The sequence below is a fragment of the Martes martes genome (genome assembly GCF_963455335.1).
Source record: "Martes martes genome assembly, chromosome: 6".
NCBI lineage: Eukaryota > Metazoa > Chordata > Mammalia > Carnivora > Mustelidae > Martes > Martes martes.
Genome location: NC_137893.1, coordinates 81,769,707 through 81,793,668, shown reverse-complemented (window position 1 = coordinate 81,793,668; position 23,962 = coordinate 81,769,707). Strand labels below are relative to the sequence as shown.

General features: G+C 35.7%; 1 protein-coding gene across 1 annotated transcript in view; it reads right to left on the bottom strand.

The window, feature by feature from the left end:
* Nucleotides 1–23,962, bottom strand: part of GOPC (golgi associated PDZ and coiled-coil motif containing) — a 37,226-nt gene that overhangs the window by 6,770 nt on the left and 6,494 nt on the right. Inside the window, 5 exon segments of the mRNA XM_080805605.1 lie at nt 1,422–1,517; nt 4,079–4,244; nt 5,283–5,458; nt 8,606–8,629; nt 10,157–10,321. Of these exon segments, the coding sequence (XP_080661731.1) occupies nt 1,422–1,517; nt 4,079–4,244; nt 5,283–5,458; nt 8,606–8,629; nt 10,157–10,321 (627 nt within the window).

The following is a 23,962-nucleotide window of genomic DNA, read 5'->3' as shown; positions in this document are numbered from 1 at the left end:
TATTCAAACAATAAAACATCTTAAAAATACATTTCAATAAGCATCTATCCTGTATAAATACTGACTAAAATATTATTTGCCACTTAGGTAATGGTAAATATATTATTACTAATATCAAAGTTATCTCTGAATAAAACAATAACATACATGTTTTCTAAACACATTCCAAATGTGCTTTCTAAAACACATTCCAAAGCTAAAAAAAAACAAACACCAAATGAAAAAACTGCAGTCGGCTAAACTCTTTTAAACATATATAAAAATATTTTACATATTAATAGTCCATAGCATTATTAGATTTTATCAAATCTAAATCACTATATGACTTAGCATTATTTTACGTACTACGAAAATCACTGAAAGAGTATAAGAAGAATCTGCATTTCAGAGATATTAAAATGTGAAAAATATGCAACAAAGAATTGATAAAATGCAGTTATTTGGTACCTTTCACTTTTTAGCTTGTGTTATAATTATTTGTGTGGGTGTGTATTATTTGTGTATGCATATATATGTGTATTATTTGTATGTGTATGTATATGAATATTGTATATGTACGTATATATACATATTACTTGTGCGTGTGTGTGTATATATATATATGTTATTATTTCTTCTAAAATTTATGCTCTTTAAGGGCAGTGCATTCAAAAAGACAGGTAGGTATTCAATAAATACCTATTTATTGGTATAAACTTGACAGGTTTATACTTGTCAAGGTATAAACTTGCACACAACTTATATACAAACTTGACAGGTAAACTTCTTATGATAAAAAAAATTTCTGTATTAAGCAATACCAAAAAGCAAAAGAACTTAGGCAGTATCTAAGTATTACCAAATGAAAAACAGGGTAACCCATCCTATTCATTCTTCTGGAAAAAAGCACTCTAAGGACAACAAAATGACTCCAAATATATGTACTTTATAATAGCTGATCTCAGAAATGCTGCCCAAGACAACTGTTTATAAAGGCACCAAATTTAGAAAGGAAGAATATTTGGACTCAACAGCCACCAAAATCTGACAACAAAGAAATGAATCAAGAGAAAGATAACACATACTCTAGAGAAAAGAACAATATAATCTGGAGTCATTTAACATAGACGAAAACAATCACACCCATTCTCTAAGGTTCCAGAGGCAATCACAGTATATTGTATAAAACTATAGCCCAAGTCATAATGAAAATGCTAAATTATGCTTAATAAAGTAATAATTTTACTGAGGTAATATTTAATATTCATTAGGAAGATTTACATACAAAAAAAAGTTTACACAAAAATGGTGTTGCCCAGGGGAATAAATTTAGTTATTTAGAGAATATATCCAGAATACTTTGCTTCCCAAGGATGTCCAACACAGGAGCACAATTATCCTAGTTAACTACAGAAGAGGAGACTGGAAGCACTACTTCTTACTGTAATTGAAATGCCAAGGCCTTCATGATCTTCCTTAAGGAGAAGAACTTTTCTAATCGGACCAACACCCTGGCTTTTCTTCAAAGAGTCTTGATCCTTAATGGGGGAAAAAAAAGAAGAAAAATTAAAAGAAAAATTAGTACTACTTAAATGATATATCAAATAGAGTAAACCCAAACTATATAACTCACTTTTCGAAATCTTCGTTAATTTCCTGGTATGGATACACAGTAAAGTATTAAGAAAAAAATTAACAGATAAAATGGTAAAATGAAAATAGTTGTTCTGTTAATTTAGTGAAACGGATGGATGATTTTCTCACACTTTTGTTAGTTTCTTTAATATTGATTCATCTCCTCTTAAACTGTAGGACATTACAAAGGAAACTACTGCCAGGAATTAACTGATAAGCAAATATCTTCAAAAAATAAAAGTAGTAAGATGTTTATTTTTACTAATCATAAATATCATAAAGATCTACATCATTTTAACTAATTTACAGAATTAAAAAAACAAATTTCCAATTGAATCATTAATTACTTTTCATTCTGTTGAGCTCTGGAGTCTACCTCTTAAATAAAGGACTTTGCCCCATAAATTAACCTTTCTCTGGTACCTTTACTTTTTCCTTCTCTGCTAAGTTCCTCCCCTGTCCAGCACATAAACAAATTCTAAGCCTCTTCCAGCTTTGAATACTGACCATGTGAAAACATAAAACAAAATAAAAACCTTTAATTATCTACTATCTTCTTTAGCTACCACCCTCCATCTTTCCTTAACCTTCACACAAAGTTAATCCCTATGATACCTACTTCCTTGCCTACCACATTCATTATTTCAGTCACTGTAATTAGGGTTTTGTGCCCACCTGTTCTATTAAAACTGTCTTCTCTACAGTCACTGGCAACCGACATGACTATATCCAATGTATAAATTTTAGTCACTATCCTGCTTAAACATTGTGGAAAGTTGATACTGTTCACTAACCCCTTCATGAAACCCTCTTTTCCTTGGTTTCTCTTACATTACTTTACTAGATGGATTATATCTGACAGCTCCATTTCAGACTCCCTTCTTCGGTGATCCATGTCTTTCCCTCACTCCCTAGAAGTTTCTCTCCATCCCTGGCCTCCTATTCTTTTTATTTTCTATATACTTCCCTGGGTTAATCAATTCCGTAGTTTGGTTATAACTGATAGATGATTTACCTAATATGTCTTCAACTCAGACTTCTCCTAAATTCCAGAGTCATATAGCCAACTGGATATATTGTTTGTCCCAATGGCACCTCAAATATTACATGTCTAAAACAAATCTCGTATTTCTCCCTCAAATCTTCCTTTTCCTCTATTTGCTTTATCAGTGAATGCCATCATCTCACTCAACTGCCTGCACCAAAACCTATACTCTTCCTTCCCACTTACCCACATAACCAAAAGCAGTTAATCACCAAGTCTTCTTGATTGGGTTTTTTTTTTTTTTAAGTAGGCTCCACACCCAGTGTGGGGCTTGAATTCACAACCCTGAGATTGAGAGTCACATGCTCTACTGAATGAGCCAACCAGGTGCCCCCAACTCTTCTTGATTCTAATTCTCTCAAAGCTACCCTTCCTCTCAAATATACTCCCCCTACATTCATCACTTTCTCCTCAGGTTACTACTGTGTCTTTCTCATGTAGGCCCTCTCCCAGTATATTCTCTTCACTATGCCAGAGTAATATGTCAAAATAATGTTAAATCTTGAGTCCACCATTTTATTAAAAATCCCATGATTATCAGGTAAAAGTTCATAATCCTTTAGGTAGCATGAAATAACTTTTGCCGTCTAGCCACTGCTTGGAATTTAATGGTCCCCAATGTTCCAGAGAAGACAATGGCATAAGTGCTTATTGTAATCCCCACTCTTCTCTCACCAACTTCATGTACATGTCAATTCTTCCCACAATAATCTTTACAGAGGCAACAAATACTTGAACTTGTTTAAGGCCATGGTTTATCTGGTACTAAGACATGGAAGCCACTGGGAAGGAGTCAGACATACTTTTATTATGGAAAGGCTTGTATTTTCAGACAGCTGTAGTAATGAAATTTAATCAAGATTTATTCAGATAGAAAAGGCCTTGTACACTGGTGGCTATAGATGCAGACGGCTGGACGTAGATCTCAAATTCCATCTTAATTCAAGACCAAACAGGTGGAAAAATCTACAGTAGAATCTAGTTACCAAAAATTTCCTTTAAGAACTACCCCCAAAATACTTGCCAATCTATTAATCAAATTATTTATTAAAAATTATTTATTAAAATTAATAATGTTAAGTTAATTATTAATGACAAGTTACTAATGTTCTCTGCTAAGCTTTAAAAAAACAATTTAAATATGCATAATCATAATCCAGGAAAATTCTGAATATGAGCCAAAGCATGAGCAATATGTCTTTGCTATCAACCGTTCAGTTTTCAGAAATATCACTTTCAGGGCATTTCAGGGTAAGTCAACCAAGAACTTTATATATCTATTCTAAATAACGTTTAATTCTACTTTCCCTTTTAAAATAATGGCTTTAAATACTACTAGAATAAAAAAACATGGTAAGGACTTCTGACTAAAGGAAAAAGGAAGAGGCTCCGTAAGAAAGAGTAACAAAGCAAACATACATGGCCTGGAGGGGCTTGCATTGGTCGCTTCAGGTCATTACGTCCTCTACAGGCTCTGATCACAGTTTTGTGACGATGCAAATGTATTTCAGCTTCCAGCTGATTCCAAAGCTTATCATGAGCTGGTCCCTTCATATCTCGTCCTAGTAACTGTATTTGTTGGACCCTTTATATTGAGAAAAGAGTTAATTCAGTTAGTTTTTCATTATTATAATTTTTATTACAGAGAGAATTCAGAAAAACTACTGAACACAAGGAGCTTTTGCATAAACCCGTTAGTAATAAAACTAATCCCTTTAGGAACCTCCTGAGGACTCTCAGATTTGTAAAATACCAAAAGTCTGAAAAGAACAGATGTCTTCGAGAGAGAACTAATTTCTTTAAAAAAGAATGAATGAGACCTTTTCTAATCATATATTTAATTCAAATACATCTCAAAACAATTTTGGAGACTAATGTCAATGACCATGTTTCACGTCTTGCACAAAATCAGGGCAGGTCAATAAACTTAGATACTAGGTCTTTACAAGAGTCTAACTGTACAAAAACATTTCTTTTAATGACAGTTTCTTTTTACAAAATCATTATTTTAAATATGGCAAAAGTCAGAAAATGTTTACTTCAACATGATATAAATTACTTTCATTTGCTCCACATCACCTCTTAATGTGGTATCAAAACAATGAGTAAAAAAGTATTTACCAAAAATAATAAATCACCAAGGTCTGTGAATAATTAACTTTAAAAAATTAATGCAAGCAGAACTCTGTATTATTATGATAAAGTCACTGTCATTCCAATGTGTTTGGAGGTTCAAAAAAGATTACATTTCAATGATCATTGAAAGAATTCCTTATGGAAGTCATGCTGTACATGTGAACATCATCTTTTATGGTTTCGAGGCAGGAAATGGCTGAAAAGTGCAGATCTAGAGTTATTAGCGTTTCAAAATAAGTTCCTATCAGTGTGTGTGTGTGTGTGTGTGTACGTGTGCATATATGTCTGTGTAAACCAGAAATACTTATGTAGTATGGCTAAATAAATCTGCAATATATAATACTATCAGTATTAACAACAATAAGCTATACCTAACTGTAAAATAACTCTTAAAGATTAATGTTTCATTTACTACAAGAGGTAAGAATCAACCTCATTAAATATCCAATTTGTTACCTCAGAGTACAAGGTACTCATTTTTACACACCTTCCTGCCAGTTCCTTATCCAAGTACTTAGCAGCCAGTCTTGCCCCATAAACTTCAGCCTGGAGAACTGCTATGTGTCTTCGAAGAGCTTCATTCTCTTTTCTCAACAACTTCACCTCAGCTTCAAGTTGAGCTTCTTTCATTTTTTCTTTTTTGTTTGCTTCAAGCTCTCTCTCCTATTTTCATTAAAACAAAAACAAAAACAAAACAAAAAAACCGCAATGTAATGAAAATACTCTTATTAAATACTCTTATTATTATTAAGGCTTTTCGGCAACAGACCATGTTCCTCAAAATACATAAAAGCGCACACAGTCTACAATACCAACAATGAAAGCATGTGATAAAAGTTACTTCATTTCTATAAAATGGAACACAAAAACAAAGATTTGGATCCAATTCTTTTTAACTAGTACCAGAAGGTGTTGGGACCACTTCCATATAAGATAATTCCGTGCTTCAGGGTACTTTGACACTGAGGATACTAAGAGAATTAGTCTTCTCTAAGCTCACGTCATCATATACTAATAGGAGTGGCTTCAATGAATAATTACATCTGCTCTCTATTTCCTTTCTAAAAATGCCTCAAGAAACTAAACTAAAATAAAAATAATCATTCTGGTGGTTGCATCCAAACATTTAATTAACTTAACACAATTCTTTTTTGTTGCTGTTTGTTTCTGTTGTTGTTTTTTAACTTTTTTTTTTTTTTAAAGATTCAATTTATTTATTAGGGAGATAGCACAAGCAGGGAGAGTGGCAGGCAGAGGGAGAAGCACGCTTCCTGCTGAGCAAGGAGCCTGATGGGGACACGATCCCAGGATCCTGGGATCGTGACATGAGTCAAAGGCAGACACTTAACAGACTGAGCCACCCAGGCATCCCTAATGCAATAATTCTATAAATAAGTCAAAATCCTTCAGTTACACAGATAGATTCTACAGCTAATTTACCTTAGAGAACTATAAGAAACTTAGACTGCTTAAATTAGAACACTCTAATTTTTTAAAGAATGTTTGATGGTCATGGAAAAATGCCGGTAACAAATGCACTGAAACATTTACACATTAAAACAATTTTTCTACTTAAGCATATCTATGGTACAGATTATCACTGAATTTGGGGATCTGATTCATCTATCTGTCCGTATGCCAAAGTGAATGAAGTTAAAATATGAATGTTTGCAGAGGAAAACAGGGCCTCACCTGCCTTCTATGAGGTAGGACAGACATTTAATTTTAGCTCTCATAAAAGGATGCCATCCCATGCTCCACTTGGTGGATAGTCCATATATGTGAATTAAAGGTGTTAGCCAAAGTATAAAACCTCAAGATCTTTGCCATCCAATTTTTATCACGAGCTTACACATGAGAAATAATGCTTCCTATGTCTATTCCTATAAATCAGGGGTGACTAACATAAATGACTTCAGGGCCCAAGCACAAAACAGAGAGGCCAATACAAGACAAAGTAGAGTGGAAAATGGAAGGTACAAAATCCTGCCTAAAGGCAGTCAAATTCAAACACACAAACTGTGGCTAAATAAAACTCTTCTGAGAGTTGAGTAAGGGCCCTGCTAGATATTTTAAGTGTCATTTTTGGATCAAGAAAACTATCCAAACGTTGTAAACTTCCATTTATCCTTTCGCTGCCTTCCAGAACTGCTTTTACCAACTCGCTGATACAGAGAATCTATAAATCTTGTGAAAATGTAGCTGTATTTGTTGATGAGATGTGGAAGACACTGTTCACTATGTCCCCTTTGTGAGACTTAAATAAAGATCTAGCTCAGCACCAGAAAAAATGTTTCTCTTGAGCAAATGGCAAGTGATACTATTTCTATTGTATGGGTACTGATGATTATAATGATCCCCCTTTTTATTATGGATATTAAGAAGCTGAGAAACAAATTTAAACAAACTTCTAACAATTCTGGAATATATTTTGGCACTAATTTAACTGTCCGCTTTGGTCTACTGTTTTGACAACAGTATATCAATAAATGATACAGCTAAGCCTCAATATATGATATACTCAAATATAAGGCAGTGAGTATCAGTCTTAAACACACATAAAAAATATACAAGCTAAAATGAGTAATTACCAAATGGCAGATATATGTATCACCTCTTCAATTAAAAATAATTTGTTGTTATTATAAATAGAGGAAAACTAATTATCAGGCTTTTTCAACTTCTGTAAAAAAATATAACCATTAGACCATAATTTCTAGATGCTGTTTTTCAAGAATTTGAATAATTTAGAATCCTCCTTTTACAACAACCTTGGAATTATTAAAATCGCAATTTATTTCAGAACCTATTTCCTAAAAAGCAAGTATCAGTTCCAAAAAAAAACCCCACAGTTTGGATGACATGAACAAAAATCTTTTTTATGAAATTTACTGAAGTTAATGCTGTTTGTTTCAGAAAAAGAGTTCCAGAAGAGCAAGTATTCTTTGGTTTATGGACTAGATAAACTTTATGTTGAGAAGTATCTACTTAGAATTACTTCGATGAGCTATTTATACAATATTAATGAAATCTAAGAAACGCATAAGTCACCATTTTGCTTTCACGATTCAAACCCCTAATGAATCTGACAAACTCTCAGGCCTGAAAATAACATTTGCAAGCACAAAGAGGACTAAGAAAACTGAAGTTAATCACTTTTAGTTTTAAAGAAAAAATATGTATCTTTCATTAACCTGTTTAATAGGTAATAAGCAAGAAGCTCATTTTCTACTCAGAGAACTGCAAGACATAAAGCCATAAGACAAACTGGAACTTGATTAGGTTAGGATAGTTAGAAAAATATTAAGAATTTATATATTGATATTTTCTAAAATAAGTTCTGGTAAAGAGTTTCAAAAATCAGTTGTTTCAAAAGCCACACCACTATTCCAAGACCGCTAAAAAGTTATAATACATGCAGTGGGTGAATAAGAAACCAACATGCACTTTCTCTGGGGATAAACTCAAATAGAAAAAGAAGAAAAACCTAGGTCTGCTTAATGTAACTTCCAAACACTCAAGTGGGAAAACCAACTGCTCTTTTGAAGCAGAGGTCTGAGCAAGTTACAAGGCTCAGAAGTTGTCAATTATTAATGGATTCTGCAAATAATGGTTACAAATCCCAAAAAAAGAAAAATCTTTAACAACGTGTAGCGAGGAAAGAGCAAACTTTTCAGGTACTGGCAGATTAAAAAACTATCATCACGAATATCATTTCCAAATACAAAGTGACAACATGTAATATGCAAGTAAGACACTAAGAACACTTCAGCATGACATACTAACGCAAAACAGAAACAACATACTTACCAGCTCCTCCACAGAGGGGACAGACTTAAGATATAAGAAAAAAGTTTGATAATTAGAAAAATATCAAACAAATGAATCTATCTAGTGGTATAATCATTATAATGAAAATTCCTGTATGCTGAACGTCACTGGGGTAAAGTTCATTAGAACAAATATACTCGCAAATCCATAAGCAATAGTAACTATATAGCGTTAGATTAAAACTGCTTGTTTCACCAAAATTCGTCAACTTACCTGCTTCAGTGCCTTTCCACTATAGCACCCTGTTTCAGATCTAATGTTGAAACTTCAAGTAAATTCTTTTCTAGTGAAAAAGTACACTGTTTCTCAATGTTACCATCAAACATCCCAAAGAAGCGGCGAGAAATCTGACTCATTTCAGTTAAACAGAACAAGGTTACTAATTTAAGATTCATAGAATTTCTAAATTTAAAACGTTTAAATACTCAGTTAAATAAATTCTAACATCAGTATCAGAAACCCAATCAAATGAAATTAATGGAAATCAAGTAAAACTTAAAAATATATGACTATCATCATCATTTCATCTCCTGGCTCTCCCAAACTGTACCTGTCTTATTGCTGTGTCCTCTATGATCAAACAAGTGTCTGGCACATGGTACACACTTAATACATAGGAGATTAAGCTGAAATGAAACTTAAACAAATTTTCTACTTAAACAACCTGTATTAAGAGGGCAAATGTTAATTATGGAAAATATCTATAATGAGTTATACAAACATTAAAAATGTTCAGTGGCAGGAAAAATGCTTATAAGAACAACAGAAAAAAATGTGCCACTGGTTGGCACCTAATTCCATTTTCCCCTTCTTCCTTATTAACAGGACTCCAGATTGACTGGAGATGGCCATGTGACCAGCTAAGAGGCTGAAATGCAAGCTGGGGTTGCCAATGAGATGGCTAACTGGACAGGCAAAAATCGCTGAGGAGGATTTCATGAAAAGTTCTTTAAAGACGGCTAATGCAGCCAGGAAGCATCCTTTTGCCCTTAGATTCTTCCTTCTTCCTGCCTGGAATGAAATACCCTAAGGATGGAAACCATGAGCTAAAAATGGCAGACCACAAAACTACAAAAAGCACCTGGATATACCTAGTTATCTATAGAGCTATTATACCAGCTCTAGACTACCTATATCAGACTCGGAAGGAAATAATTTGTACTACTTGAGAATAATCCCAATGTTATTTGGCTTTCTGTTACATGCAGCAGAACTTAATCCTAACCGATCCAATAGGGCAAAAATTACGTTTACAGGTTATAATCACAAATACCTTTAAAATATATTTACACAGATACTTTCAAATAGGAAATCAATCCTATTCTAAGTATCAACTGCTTATTGGTATTATCCCTTCTCACCCTAGCTAATAAGACTGTGGATGATCGTAAAGAACTTTACATCTACTGCGTTTTCTAAATTTCCCACAATGAGCATATATTACCCTCTATATTCAAAAGCCTCATTAAAAACTGTCCTCTTTGCCCTCTAAAATAGATGTTAGTAAATGTCACCTTCTAAACTACTTACCAGTTTTGCCTTAATGGTACCAGAGTCAACACTCTGACCAGTCTTAGCATGGAGCTGAAGCTGGATAGAGTGCAGCTGTAAAAGCTGATCGTGGACTTCTTTCTCCAACACGACTTTCTCTGCCTGGGTCTCTGTCAGCTCAGATTTCAGATCCACCAACTGTGCCTTATAAAAGAACAACAATAAAAACCATCAAGTAAGCTAATTTTCTTTATTTTAACTCTAATAATTATTTAAAGATGACACAGAGAAACTACCTTTAAAATGAACAGATGAACTGAGTTGTAAGACATCCAACTGAACAGTCATAAATTCAATAGCACAGGTAAGATATTTGAGTGGCAAGAGAACCAACTCTACCATAAACAGTACCTTCTTTTTTTAAAATAAAGTTTGTTTGCTTGTTTATAATCTCTATACCCAATGTGGGGCTCACATTCAAAACCCCAAGATCAAGAGTCCCATGCTCTTCCAACTGAGCCACCCAGGGACCCCCATCTCCTAATACCTCCTAATAACACAGAATGCTACTTCCATTTTACTTTGCTTATTTGAAGAGGGCTTTTCACTGTCTCACCTTTACCTACAAAGCTTACGAAAATATAGAGATATGGGATGGTTCATCATCTTCAGGGATAACATGTGTGCCACAGTGGCCCACTAACATTAATGGTATAGTAAAGGAGAGGCAGGTGGCCACTCCAGAGAATACTAGCCCACATCAACCAACCCACTATCTAGTAATTACTTCAGGTGCTAAGGTGGGAGCCACTGAGGTCACAATGGGCCTAAATATCAGAGTTAAGGGTAAGCTACAGTTCTGCTATAGCAGAACAACTCCTCAGAACCACTTATACATCCAAGTTGAAGTTTTTACTTTTCACAACTGGTGTGCTTTACAATTGCACACAGGATGTGTTTCTTGTGGGTCTGGTCTTCCCAACTGGCCAACAGATTAAAGCTCAAGGAAAGGTCTGAGTTTTCTATTTAAATGCAACATAATTGTACTAAGCATCAAGGGGCTCAATGAGAAAAGAATTGTGGGAAATATCTTTAAAATTATAGATAATTATTTATGTCTTGGAGAAGCTTTCTTATCAACTTAGGTGATTTAAATGCAAGCCCACTAAAGAAAAATGTGGCAAGTTACAAATATATTTAGAATTGGTCATCCCAAGAAATTCAAAGCAAAGGAAGGTTTAAAGAGGGTTAGTGAGGGAAAGAGAGTTCAGAAGTGCTTGGAAGTTAAATGACAAGGACAAAACAGAAGTAGTAAAGCAGTCTAGAGATGGAAAGACTAGCAGAGGCAGAGAGAAACCAGAAGCAACTTAAGTAAATTCTCTGGGTTCAGAAACCAAAGGACTAAAATACGTCTCTGCATCCCAACTGCACCAATCAGTACCTAGTACACAAAAGATGTTCAGGAAATATCTTTAAGTTGAAATGAATGCTAAGACTAGCCCTGTGCTTCCAGATAAATCACTCTGTCCTCACTGGTTTCCCTAATTTTAAAACAGGGATAATATCCATGGCTTTGACTATTCCCATGAGATTATTAATCTTATACATGAAAGCACTTACTACAATACGAAGATGTTATTATCAAGGAAATTAGATTACTCAGAGAAGTTTTCTACTGACACAATGCCCAAAACTGGTTAGGAACATGAAGCTGGATAAATGACTAGTTCTGGATGAAAGACCAAAACTATGATTTATTCCCAATGGAAATCACTACATGCTCTCAATGACATTTTTGGTTTTGTTTCAATTACAGCTTTCTTGAGATATAATTGCTGTACCATAAAATGCACTTTAAAGGTATACTATTGAGGGGCACCTAGGTGGCTCAGTGGGTTGAAGCCTCTGCCTTTGGCTTAGGTCATGATCCCAGGGTCCTGGGATGCTCGAGCCCCACACCGGGCTCTCTGCTAGGTAGGGAGCCTGCTTCCCTTCCTCTCTCTCTGCCTCTCTCTGCCTACTTGTGATCTCTTTGTCAAATAAATAAATAAATCCTTAAAAAAAAAAAAAAGGGTAGGGGCACCTGGGTGGCTCAGTGGGTTAAATCCTCTGCCTTCGGCTCAGGTCATGATCCCAGGGTCCTGGGATCGAGGCCCACATCGGGCTCTCTGCTCAGCGGGGAGCCTGCTTCTCCCTCTCTCTCTACCTGCCTCTCTGCCTTCTTGTGATCTCTGTCTGTCAAATAAATAAATAAAATCTTTTTTAAAAAAAGCGTATACAATTGAGCAGTTTTTAATATATTTCATAGAGTTATGCAACCATCATCACTGTAGAACTTTGAAACATTTTTTTCCAATGCCATTTTAGCAACATGCTATTTGCAGGAAAAGTGAAGACAGGGACTTCACCCTTTAGCAACACCCTATGTAGCTTTTCAAATGATGTTATCATGGGAACATTGGAAATGGAAATAAAGCATTTCAGGATGCTGAAAGGAAATTGCTGGCAACACAGACTGGATGTCCAGTGGAGAATTAGATCAACAATGACAAATACTTCAAGCTTAGAGAATACTGAAGCCATTGAAAGAAATAGCAAAATCAGGATGGTAGCTTATTTAGACTTGAGGGAGGAAGACAGATAAGTTTTAGACATGTTTGATTTTTGTGTTAGCCATGATATAATCAATAGAATGTTGGAAATTAAAAAAAAAAAAAAGTGATAAATTGCGACTAGGGTTGGCATAAGAAGCACAGAGATAGGAATTTATATCCTAAGACTGAATTAGAGGGAAAACAGATGGCCAAGGACTGGGGCTTGGGTAACAACCAGAGGTAGAAGAAAAGAGGTGGCACGCTATAAATAGAAACCAGAATGTTTCATAATGTAAACACTGCTGCATCTTGCCTGTGTTACTTCTTGGAGATCGCTCCCTATCAGAAGAACTTCCTCAATGCTTCTTATAATATTTTTATTCATGTATAACTTACATCAGAGAAGTACACACACAATGAATTCCAGAAAAAAAAACATATCTACTTAACTACCATCCAGATAAAGAAACAGGGCAGTATTAGCACTCGAGGACTCTCCTTGTGGCTGCTTCCTAATCACTACCTCCACTTTCATCCACAGACAGAATCATTAGAATAATACCCTGAATTCTAACACCACAACTAGTTTTGCCTGTTTTTGAATGTTATTTAAAGAGAATCATACAGTATGCATTCACTCATGCCTGGCTTTTGCCTTAAGCTTACGTTTATGAGATTCATGTTTTGTATAGCTACAGCTCATTCATTTTCACGACTACATAGTATTCACTAAATGAAAACACCAAAATTTACCATTCTTTTTGATTATTTATGCTGTTTTCAGTTTTTGACTATTAAACTGATATTTGTATAAACCTGTCTTTTGGTACATATGGAATACAGTTCTGTTCAGTATATATCTAGGAGACAAAATGCTGGTTTACAATGTATGAGGACGTTAAACCTTGGTAAATAAGGCCAGTTTTCCAAGTCATCTTGCAACTGACATGCCCATGATGTATGAGAACTCTGATAGCTTTACATCCTTGCCTTCACTTGGTATTGTCAATCTTTTTACTTTTAGCCATTCTGGTAGGAAAGCAGTAGAATTCCATCATGATTTTAACTAAACCTTCTTGATTACTAATAAGGTTAATCATCTTTTTCAAATGTTTACTGGCCATCTGAATATTCTGTTTTGTAAAGTGCCTATCAAGTCTCTTGCCTATCTTTCTACAGGATAATCTATTTTTTTCTTCTTCTTGCAAGCACACACTCTCTCTCCCCCTCCCTCCAAACACACACACACACACACCCCATTATGAGTAGGGCAATGGGCAAAAAGGGGTGAATGGGAATGAAAGGTACAGGCCTTCAGTTATAGAATGAGTTAAGTCACAGGATGAAAGGTACAGCATAGGAAATATAGTCAATGGTATTATAATAGCGCTGTATGACAGATGGTAGCTACACTTATGCTGAGCAGAGCAGAGCAGAGCATATAGTTGTACACCTGAAACTAATGTCACATTGTGCATCAACTACCCTTCAGTTTTTAAAAAAAGATTTAAATGCTAAAAGAAATAATTATGCTAGTAGTTGACTCTGTTCTTTGAATATAATAAACATACACAAGAAATTAAAGTAGAACGTCATTTCCATTGTCTTCTAAAAGAGTATGTAACAGTTTTCACACAGTATCTTTCACAAATACTCCTAACTGGAAAAACTTAGAAAAGAAAAAAAAAACCTTACATGTATGATAAATGTCTTATAGATCTCCTTCCATTTAACAAAAATATGCCTACCAAAATAATTATAAACCTTTAAAATCACCTGTTACTAGACAATGTTCAGTACATCTTGAAGATTGCTCCTTTAAAATACAAGTAAGTCTTGTGGCACCTGGGTGGCTCAGTCAGTTAAGCGTCTGCCTTTGGCTCAGGTCATGATCTCAGGGTCCTGGGATCGGGCCCCGAATCAGGCTCCCTGCTCAGCAGGGAGTCTGCTTCTCCTTCTCCCTCTGCCCCTAACCTTGTGCTCTCTCTCATACACTCTATCTCAAATAAATAAATAAAATATTTTAAAATGTCTGATCTAAAAAGTCCTTCTAGTTAAAAAAAAAAATATCAAGAACTCAAAAACCTATAGGTTTTTTATAGTCTCTGAAACAAAGCGATCACAAAAGGAAAACAAATATTTGAAAAATATACACTCTTTTTGATCAATATGAAGATTATACTAAAGTGAACCTACACCCAGAAATAGTTTAAAATAAGCCATTTAATCTATCACAACCCTTAACTCTTTTTTCATTACAGTGACTTTCATTCTGCATGTCTTATTTCTTTATACTGTTGTCTAATACATTCCTCTATGCAGATCGGGAATATATTACTGTACATAGATCTGTTAACTGGAAGTTAGATCTAAAGGTTTAATTAGGGTACCTGGCTTGCTCAGTCAGTAGAGCACATGACTCCTGATCTTGCGGTTGTATGAGTTTGAGCCCCATGCTAGGTGTAGCAATAACTTACAAATTAAAAAAACAAAAACAACTTCAATGGTTTAATTAGATTTACTTAATTAAATCTTTGTGATAAGGGGTATACTTTGTATTTCAAAAGACATATACTGCCTGGTAGTCCCAATATGATTTATCTTTCAAACCAAAAACCTCATGAGCTATTAATAACTGAGTAAAACTCCTAGAGTTAAGAAAGAAGTTAAAGGAGCGCCTGGGTGGCTCAGCCGTTAAGCGTCTGCCTTTGGCGCAGGCCAAGATATCGGGGTCCTGGGATGAGGCTCCACATCGGGCTCCCTGCTCAGCGGGAAGCCTGTTTCTCCCTCCCCAACTCCCCCTGCTTGTGTTCCCTCTCTCTGTCTCTGTCAAATAAATAAAGAAAATTTTAAAAAAGAAAGAAAGAAAGGAAGAAGTTAAAGAGGCATAAGTGTTATTCATTAATTAATTTGGCAGACTAATATTTAAGTCAGAAATGATTATAAAAGGGCAAGGAAAACAGGGTAGGACATGGGCCTTTTGAATGTGGCCTATTACAAACATGGACCTAAGTCAAATAATTTCTCAAGAGTTGCCCAACTTAAAAAATAAATAAAAATTCTTTACAAAGAGAAGATGCAGATATTAAAATTTGAAGCCCAGGCTCTCTATCTGTCCTTGTTCAACAGATAGCTGCAACTTCCTGTGCAGTGCTGGCCGGGATTTGGATTTGGCCATCCTGGGCACCTGGGCACCAAGACTGTTTTGAACTCTGGCAAAGTTGAAATTGTTACCATCAATGACCCTTTTAATAACCTCAACTACTTGGGTCTGTGTGTTCCAGTATGACTTCATCCATGGCAAATTCAATGGCACAGTCAAAGCTGAGAACAGAAAACCTGTCATCAATGGAAAGCCCGTCTCCATTTTCCAGGAGGGAAATCCCTCCAGCATCAAATAGGGTGATGCTGACACCAAGTATGTTGTAGAATCCAGTGGTGTCTTTACTACGACCACTGGTGTCTTTACTACCAAGGCTCAGGTTCATTTGAGGGGTGGGGCCAAGACAGTCATCACTTCTGCCCCTTCCGATGATGGCCCATGTTTGTGATGGACATGAACCATGAGAAGTATTACAACTCCCTCAAGACTGTCAGCAATGCCTCCTGTACCAAAAACTGCCTGGGCCCTCTGTCTAAGATCATTCATGACAACTTGGGCAACATGAAAAGACTAATGACACAGCCCATGCCATCAATGCCACAAGAAGACCGTGGATGGCACCACTGAGAAGCTGTGGTGTGATGGCTGAGGGGCTGCCCAGGACATCATCCTTGCTTCTACAGCCAAGGATGGAGGCAAGGTTATCCAGAAGCTTAATGGGAAGCTCCCTGGTTAGGCTTTCCATGTCCTCACCCCCAACGCATCAGTCATGGATCTCACCTGCTACCTAAAGAAAGCTGCCAATTATGATAATATCAAGAAGATGGTGAAGCAGGCATTGGAGGACCCCCTCAAGGCATCCTGGGTTCCAGTGAGGACCAGGCTGTCCACTGCAACTGTAATAATAGCACCCACTCTTCCACTTTCAGTGCTGGGACTGACACTGCCCTCAATGACCACTGTGTCAAGTCCATTTCCTGCTATGATAATGAATTTGGCTACAGCAACCAGGTGGTAAATCTGGTCCACATGGCCTCTAAGAAGTAAGAGCCCTCTGGACCACCAGCCCCAGTGAGAGCACAAGAGGAAGACAGAAACCCTCAGCTGCTGGAGACTCCTTGCCCCAAATCATCCCCCAATACAATGAGAATCTCTTGACCTTTAACAAGTTTCCATCCTAGACCCTTTGAAGAAAGAGGAGAGCTTAGGGAGCCCTACTTTGTCATGTACATCAATAAACTACACTGTATCTACCCAGAAAAATAAAATTAAAAGTCAAAGCCCAATTTTATTTTTCAAACTTTCAAAAGTATTTCAAATTTACTCTAAATTTAGTAATATTTAAGTAACTCATTTCTTATCCATGATAAAAGCATTTTAGCTGCAAAGAAAATAGTCATTAATAAATTTTATGTCAAGATTAGAAATTTCCGTATTTTATTTAATGGTTAACTTCCTAATATCACCAAATTTTAGAATTTAAAGAGATCTCAGAGAATATAAAGACTATGATTAAGACAGTTACTATTCACATAATAAAACCAAGGCCAACCAAGTGCTGTTCTGGTCAGCAGCAGAACAGCACTTTGAACCCAATTACTCACAGGGCAAAGGAGTGGAAGTGTTATCAAGCAGCTGGCCATAGGAAAAAAAAAATGTGTTTCTATAGCTACAATACATATGTTTAACTCACTAACAATATTCACAGTTACCACAAAGCAAGCATCTATATACCATATGGCAGGCATATACACACCATACATTATCTGTAATTCTTACTCTCCAACTTTTTTCTTAGTAGTTAAGGAAACTGGAAGTCAGAGTTTAAATGATTGCCCAAAATAACATAGCTAATAAGTAACAGACTCAAAATCAGTCTGACCATAAAAAAGCCTGAGTATTTTTTACCTGTCTTACTTTGGCAACATTAGAACAAGAATGAAAGTTTAGGGCGCCTGGGTGGCTCAGTGGGTTAAAGCCGCTGCCTTCGGCTCAGGTCATGATCCCAGCGTCCTGGGATCGAGTCCCGCGTCGGGCTCTCTGCTCAGCGGGAAGCCTGCTTCCTCCCTTCTCTCTCTGCCTGCCTCTCTGCCTACTTGTAATCTGTCTGTCAAGTAAATAAATAAAATCTTTAAAAAAAAAAAAAAAAAAAAAAAAAAAAAGAATGAAAGTTTAAAGGAAACAGCTGATTTCAACCTTCAACTCTTACTTAAATTTTCAAGAGACAGCCCAAAAATGCTTTAATAAGCAAAACCAAAAACAGTAAAAACTATGTTAAATAATCTGGGAAACAAACTTTTCACTTTTCCTACATTTGATCTTGAAGATTAATGTACAGAAAAAAAATAAAATAAAACTGATCCATCAAGACATTCTTTCCGTAGACAGTAAGGATAAAATGATCTTCTAAGAGGGTCTCCGGGCCTTACTTAGGACCATGACCTTCACTATACCCAAGCAATTAAATCAACCACTGGTGGGATTTTCTAAAGCAGTGATTCTCAGCATGTGGTCCAGGTGGAATGGAGTGTGGAAACAGATGAAAATCAAGTAATTCACAAAGTAGGAATGAAGTATTCCCCAAAAAGAAAAAGACAGAGAAGCAGTCTATCTAAACAACATTAGTGCATTATCATCACCACTTATTTGTATTTAATGGAGCTGTTACTTTTCTATTTCTCATCTCACACTCTTTCAAACACCCAAACTTTTCCAACAAAATAATTCCTTTTTAAAATAATCCATCACTACTGGATTCCACCGTGTGGCACCAAAATCAAAGGAATTTTTTATTTTGAGTTTGCTATTTCTCCACTTTGTCTAGACCCTAATCCTCTGTCCATGTTATCTTCTGAAAATACACAACAGTTGTACTTTTTCTTTCTAAACATAACCTAGTTTTTATTTTACAGGCTTATGGATAAAACTGCCAATTAGTTTACCTAAAGCACCCCTCAAAAACCTCTAGTCCGGAAGAGGATCAAACGAAGAAAAGAAACTAGCAAACATCATACTGCATGGCAGGGAACGTGGATCTAGACCAGTCATGAGTTTCCGCATGTCATTCAGCTCTCTCAGTAACACATTTTAGAGGGCCCAACCTAAGAACCTAAACAAATCTGGTAAAGCATCTTTTTTTTGCATATGAGGAAACTAAGACCCAAAGATATTAGGTGAGTTGTCCCAAATTACAAATGGCATTAAAACACAGACTTCCTGACCTCCTGTGTAATCCTGGCAGTAATAGAGAATTGGTGGTGAAGGGGCCCTTAAGCTCCAAATGAGATCACATCCCCAAATCTCAGACAGACAGGGCTTTAAGCAAGAGACTCAGAACATTCCTCATCTGGCCCACCACTGCCCCCAACCCCGTCACACACACACAGAGGGACTCATATGTATGCACAGAAAGACACATAAGCAGGCACAGACATGCATGCACGCAAAAGCACACATTCCCCAAGTTGTTAAGAATTACAAAGAAAAGAGTTGACTCCCAATAGCAGTTTAACTATAATGAACAATAGCACAGAAAGCTGCTGATAAAAGACATAAATATATTTATTTCACATTTACCTATGAATGTTTCTACACCTTCTGTTTTAAAGTATGTGTACAAAAGGTAATCACTAAAAGGAAACAAGTACGCTTTTAAATGTATTTTTTTAATATTTGAAAATGCAGTTTACAATGAAAGTAGATTAAAATTTACATCTCTAGCAATTATACCATTTAATACCAATATCTAAAATTGAACATCTACTACCACCTACTTCCCAAAAGGCTTTAAAGCTCATAAGATAAATAAATGTAAAAAATAAACATACAGAGATGGCAAGGTATCACTATAAAAATATTATCCTAATAGTGTTTATTGTGTATCAAATTTAATACAAGTTTCCTATAAATAACTCTTTGTCTCATTAAGAGAAGAAATGTTGTTTTATCTGGTGAGACTCTTTCTTTCTTTCCTGGAACTAAACTTTTTTTTTTTTTTTTTTTGGAACTAAACTTTTAAGAAGATGTATCATAGAAATTACTGTATAAAGGATCCTGACCGACAGCAGAAACAGAACGAACCATATTCTTCACGTGGCCTTTTCTCCTGTGACAAAAGTCAAGGGGATAATGTAACTAACAAAGTATTTCGATCCATTCCCTGGTTTTTCTTCTACTCTTTCCACATAGCAGAACAAAGTCTTACAGTTAATTTGCGTTAACACACACCTTTTATAAAGAATCTCCCTCTATTTTCTCTTTTCCCATATGCCCCAAGTGGTCAGCTTTGCTCCTACTACCCAAGATTAAGGAAAGCCAAAAAGTCCTATTCTAAAACGAAGACTATTCTAAAACAGAAAGTATATTCACAGGTCAAATATAAAAAACTCTGCTGTACCTTGAGACAAGAAAGTAACAGTCCTCCTTATTTTAAGTCGGCTGCTGAAACAGTCTGCTCATTTGGCTTACCAAAGTTCTGTGAGAAAACTCCACCTGTAAGCTCCAATTTCCTCTTGATCCAAGCATAAGGACCACTATTGTCATCCGTCATCATTTCTCCCCAAACTGCTCTGCAGCTTAAGAAAAGCAAACTTTTTTTATTTTTAAAATACATTCATTCAAAAATTATTTATCAATCCCCAACCATAGGCCAAGCACTTGGCTGGGTTTTGGGGATACACCAGTAGATGAAATATATGTGGGTCCTACCCTGCAAAGCTTATGGTGGCCTTCTGCGGGATGTGGCACATAAAGAAAATGAATGGCATATGTAACAACAGCATTAACTAGATGCCAGGCGCTGTTGTGAATATATGCATATTTTAATTGCCTTAGTCCTCATGCTATGCCTCAAGAGATACAATTTTCTGTACAGAGAAGGAAACTGGAATGCAGAGAGGTTAGGTAATTTGTCCAAGATCATTACAAGCAAGTATTATAATATATAATTACAAAGCATAAGCTGTCCAAAAGAAACAAAAAGAAGGGAATTAGTGGAATGGGAGAGTATGGTTCTTCTGGGAAGTGTTCCCGTTACTATCAAAGCAGCAGTTCTCACAGGTCTGTGGGAACTTTTCAGAGCATCCACAAGGTCAAAACTATTTTAATAATAATAAAATATTATTTGGCTTTTTCACCATGCTGATATTTGTACTACAGGTGCAAAAGCAATGATAAGTAAATGATAGCATTTTAGTACAAATCAATGCAGTGTACTCTTCACCACTATGTACTCATGGTTTAAAAAAAAAAAATTCATTTAAGAATGCCCGTGACGCAGCAGTAAAAATTATTAATTTTTAAAATCTCAACCCTTGAGTACGTATTTTTAATATTCTGTGTGATGAAATGGGAAGTGTGCATAAAGTGTATATGCTGCATATCAAACCATATTGTCCAAAGAAAAAGCACAACATTTTTTTCATGGAACATGATTTTTACTTGGAAAAAGAGCAAATACAGTTATTAAGGTTAATGTATTTGGTAGACATAATCTTGAGAATAATCAAGCGAATCTGTTACTTCAAGGCAAACCTGGCAGCATTTATTGCCAATGATAAAAATTTGTGTTTTCAAGTGAAAATTAGAATTTTGGAAAAACTGAATCCATCACAATGATCTTGACAGCTTCCAAACACTTCAAGATTTTTCTGAGACTGGTAATAGTACAAATGTGATTTTTATTTTTTTTAAGATTTTATTTATTTGACAGAGAGAGACAGAATATAAGCAGGGGGAGCAGCTGGGAGAGGGAGAAGCAGGCTCCCCGTTAAGCAGAAAGCCCAACATGAGGTTCAATCCTAGGATCGTGGGATCGTGACCGGAGCCCAAGGCAGATGCCTAACTGAATGAGCCACCCAAGCACCCCCAAATGTGCTTTTAAAAAGACTGTATAATGAGATGTGCCCAGATTTAGAAAATCTGCATAACTCAGCAAACCAGTATTTTCAAAATGACCAATCCATAAGGTCAACATCATGACTCAGTAAAAGATTCACTCAGTGACTATACATTATTTTATTCTAACAGTGGATGAAAACTTCACTGATAAGAATTTTAAACTCTACACTGTAACTAACCTTTAAAAGATTTTATTTATTTATTTGTGAGAGAGCATGTGTGAGCAGGGGTACAGACGGAGAGAGAGAATCTCAAGCAGACTCCCCACGAAGCGCAGAGACTAACTCAGGGCCAGATCTCACAACCCTGAGCCGAAATCAAGAGCTGGACCTTAACCAACTGAGCCACCCAGACACCCCATGAAATTACCTTTTTATATTATAGAAAAATATCCATGACTACCTGAAAAGGTTATTAAATACTTCTCCTTTATCCAACTATTTATTTCTGTGAGATCAAACTTTCTTCCTAGGCTATAACCCAAACGTTAAATCACAACTATATGAAGCAGATGAAAGAATCCAGCTATCTTCTAGTAAGCCAGATATTTAACTATCATTTTTAAATGTAAAACAATGCTCTTTATTTTGAAAATAGTTATTTTCTCATTCAAAATGATATTTATATTAACATCTAATAGGCTTACTGTTGCAATAAATATTTAAAGTTTTCTCAGTGTTAATTTCTAATACTGTAAACACCAACAGATATAACTCACATTAGAAAAAAACCTCTTTAGGGACCTCATAATTTGTACAGTGTAAGTGGGTCCTGAGACCAAAATGTTTGAGAACTCTTGTCTTAGAGTCTGAAGAAAGGCCCATGTGGCTGGACCATACAGAATAAGAGAAAAGAGTAATAAGATATGTCATCGAAGACATATGCACAGGTCAAATCATACAGAGCTTGCCAGCCATAAGAAGAAGTTTGAATTTTATTCATAGTATAATTGAGGACTTTTAAGCAGAAAGATATGATCAAATTTATGTTTTAAAAAAGGCAGCTGTGTGTAATACAGGAGACAAACTGAATGAACTAGGATGGGGGGGTGGGATTGGAAATAGAAGCAAGAAGATAAATCCGTGATGTACTTTTGACAGTTAAATTACTTTGATGTTAACCCACAAAATGAAGTCCCAAAAAACATAAAATGTTTGTTTCCATTTTAATGTTAAACAACTCAGTTGCTTTATGATAAACTGGACGTAGAGTGAGGAGAACCAACTCACCCAGTATTTTAGAAATGTCACAAGCACACAATCCATACATAATACTCTCATATAACAAGGTTTAATGTTATTTTAGTCATAGTTCCAAATTTTTCTTAAAGTGGAATACCATGAAATATTAACTCACAAATCATATCCTTGTGAGTTACATACAGGGGAATAAATGAACCTGCAGATTTAGTCATTCAACAGTGTAGTTGACACTGTGTTAGACACTATGGATGTTATCAGAAAGACACCAGCCCAGCTCTCATGAAACCTGTATTACAGAATGATTATTGGTAATCTTGGAAGGATTCACGGCAGAACACTAAAAGTGTTTCAAATAATTTATTCATTCAAATAAACATGTATTGAGTACATCCTGTGTGCCAGGATCTGGAGACAAAAAGATGAGTAAGACATGGATTCTGCCCTTCAGAATTTCACTGTCTGGTAAAGAGATAAAATGACATTTCCAATTATGATGGAGAGTATCATAAACACTATTATAATAGAGGCATGTGTGATGTGATGTATTAATTCAGGAAAAAAAAAAAGGAAGTGAAAGTCTGGGTGATGTATACAAGTGTTGAATCACTACATTGTACTCCTGAAATGAATATTATATTGTATGTCAGCTAACTGGAACTTCAATAAAAACTTTAAAAAAAGAAGATAAAAGAAGAAGTGAAAGGTCAGAGAGGAGAAATTTACCCAAGTACTGAACGGAGATCAGCTAATATATGGATGGTATAGGGAAAGGCCTAAGAAATGAAAACCCCTCACAAGTGAGATAGGGATGTACATAGGTCAGAAAGGTTGGTACTTACTGTGTGAGTTTCAAACTGCCAATTTTAAAAAGGGGCCAGCAAAATACCAATTCTGTAATTCACATGTGAGTCAACCAGATACCAACTCAGAGGAATTACTACTCAATAAGGCCTGAAAGCACTGCAGGGGAAAAAAACCCCCAACCAACTCTTAGAAACCAAAAGGGGTTCACAAAGAGAAAATGTTCACACCTAAAGTCAGCTTTCAC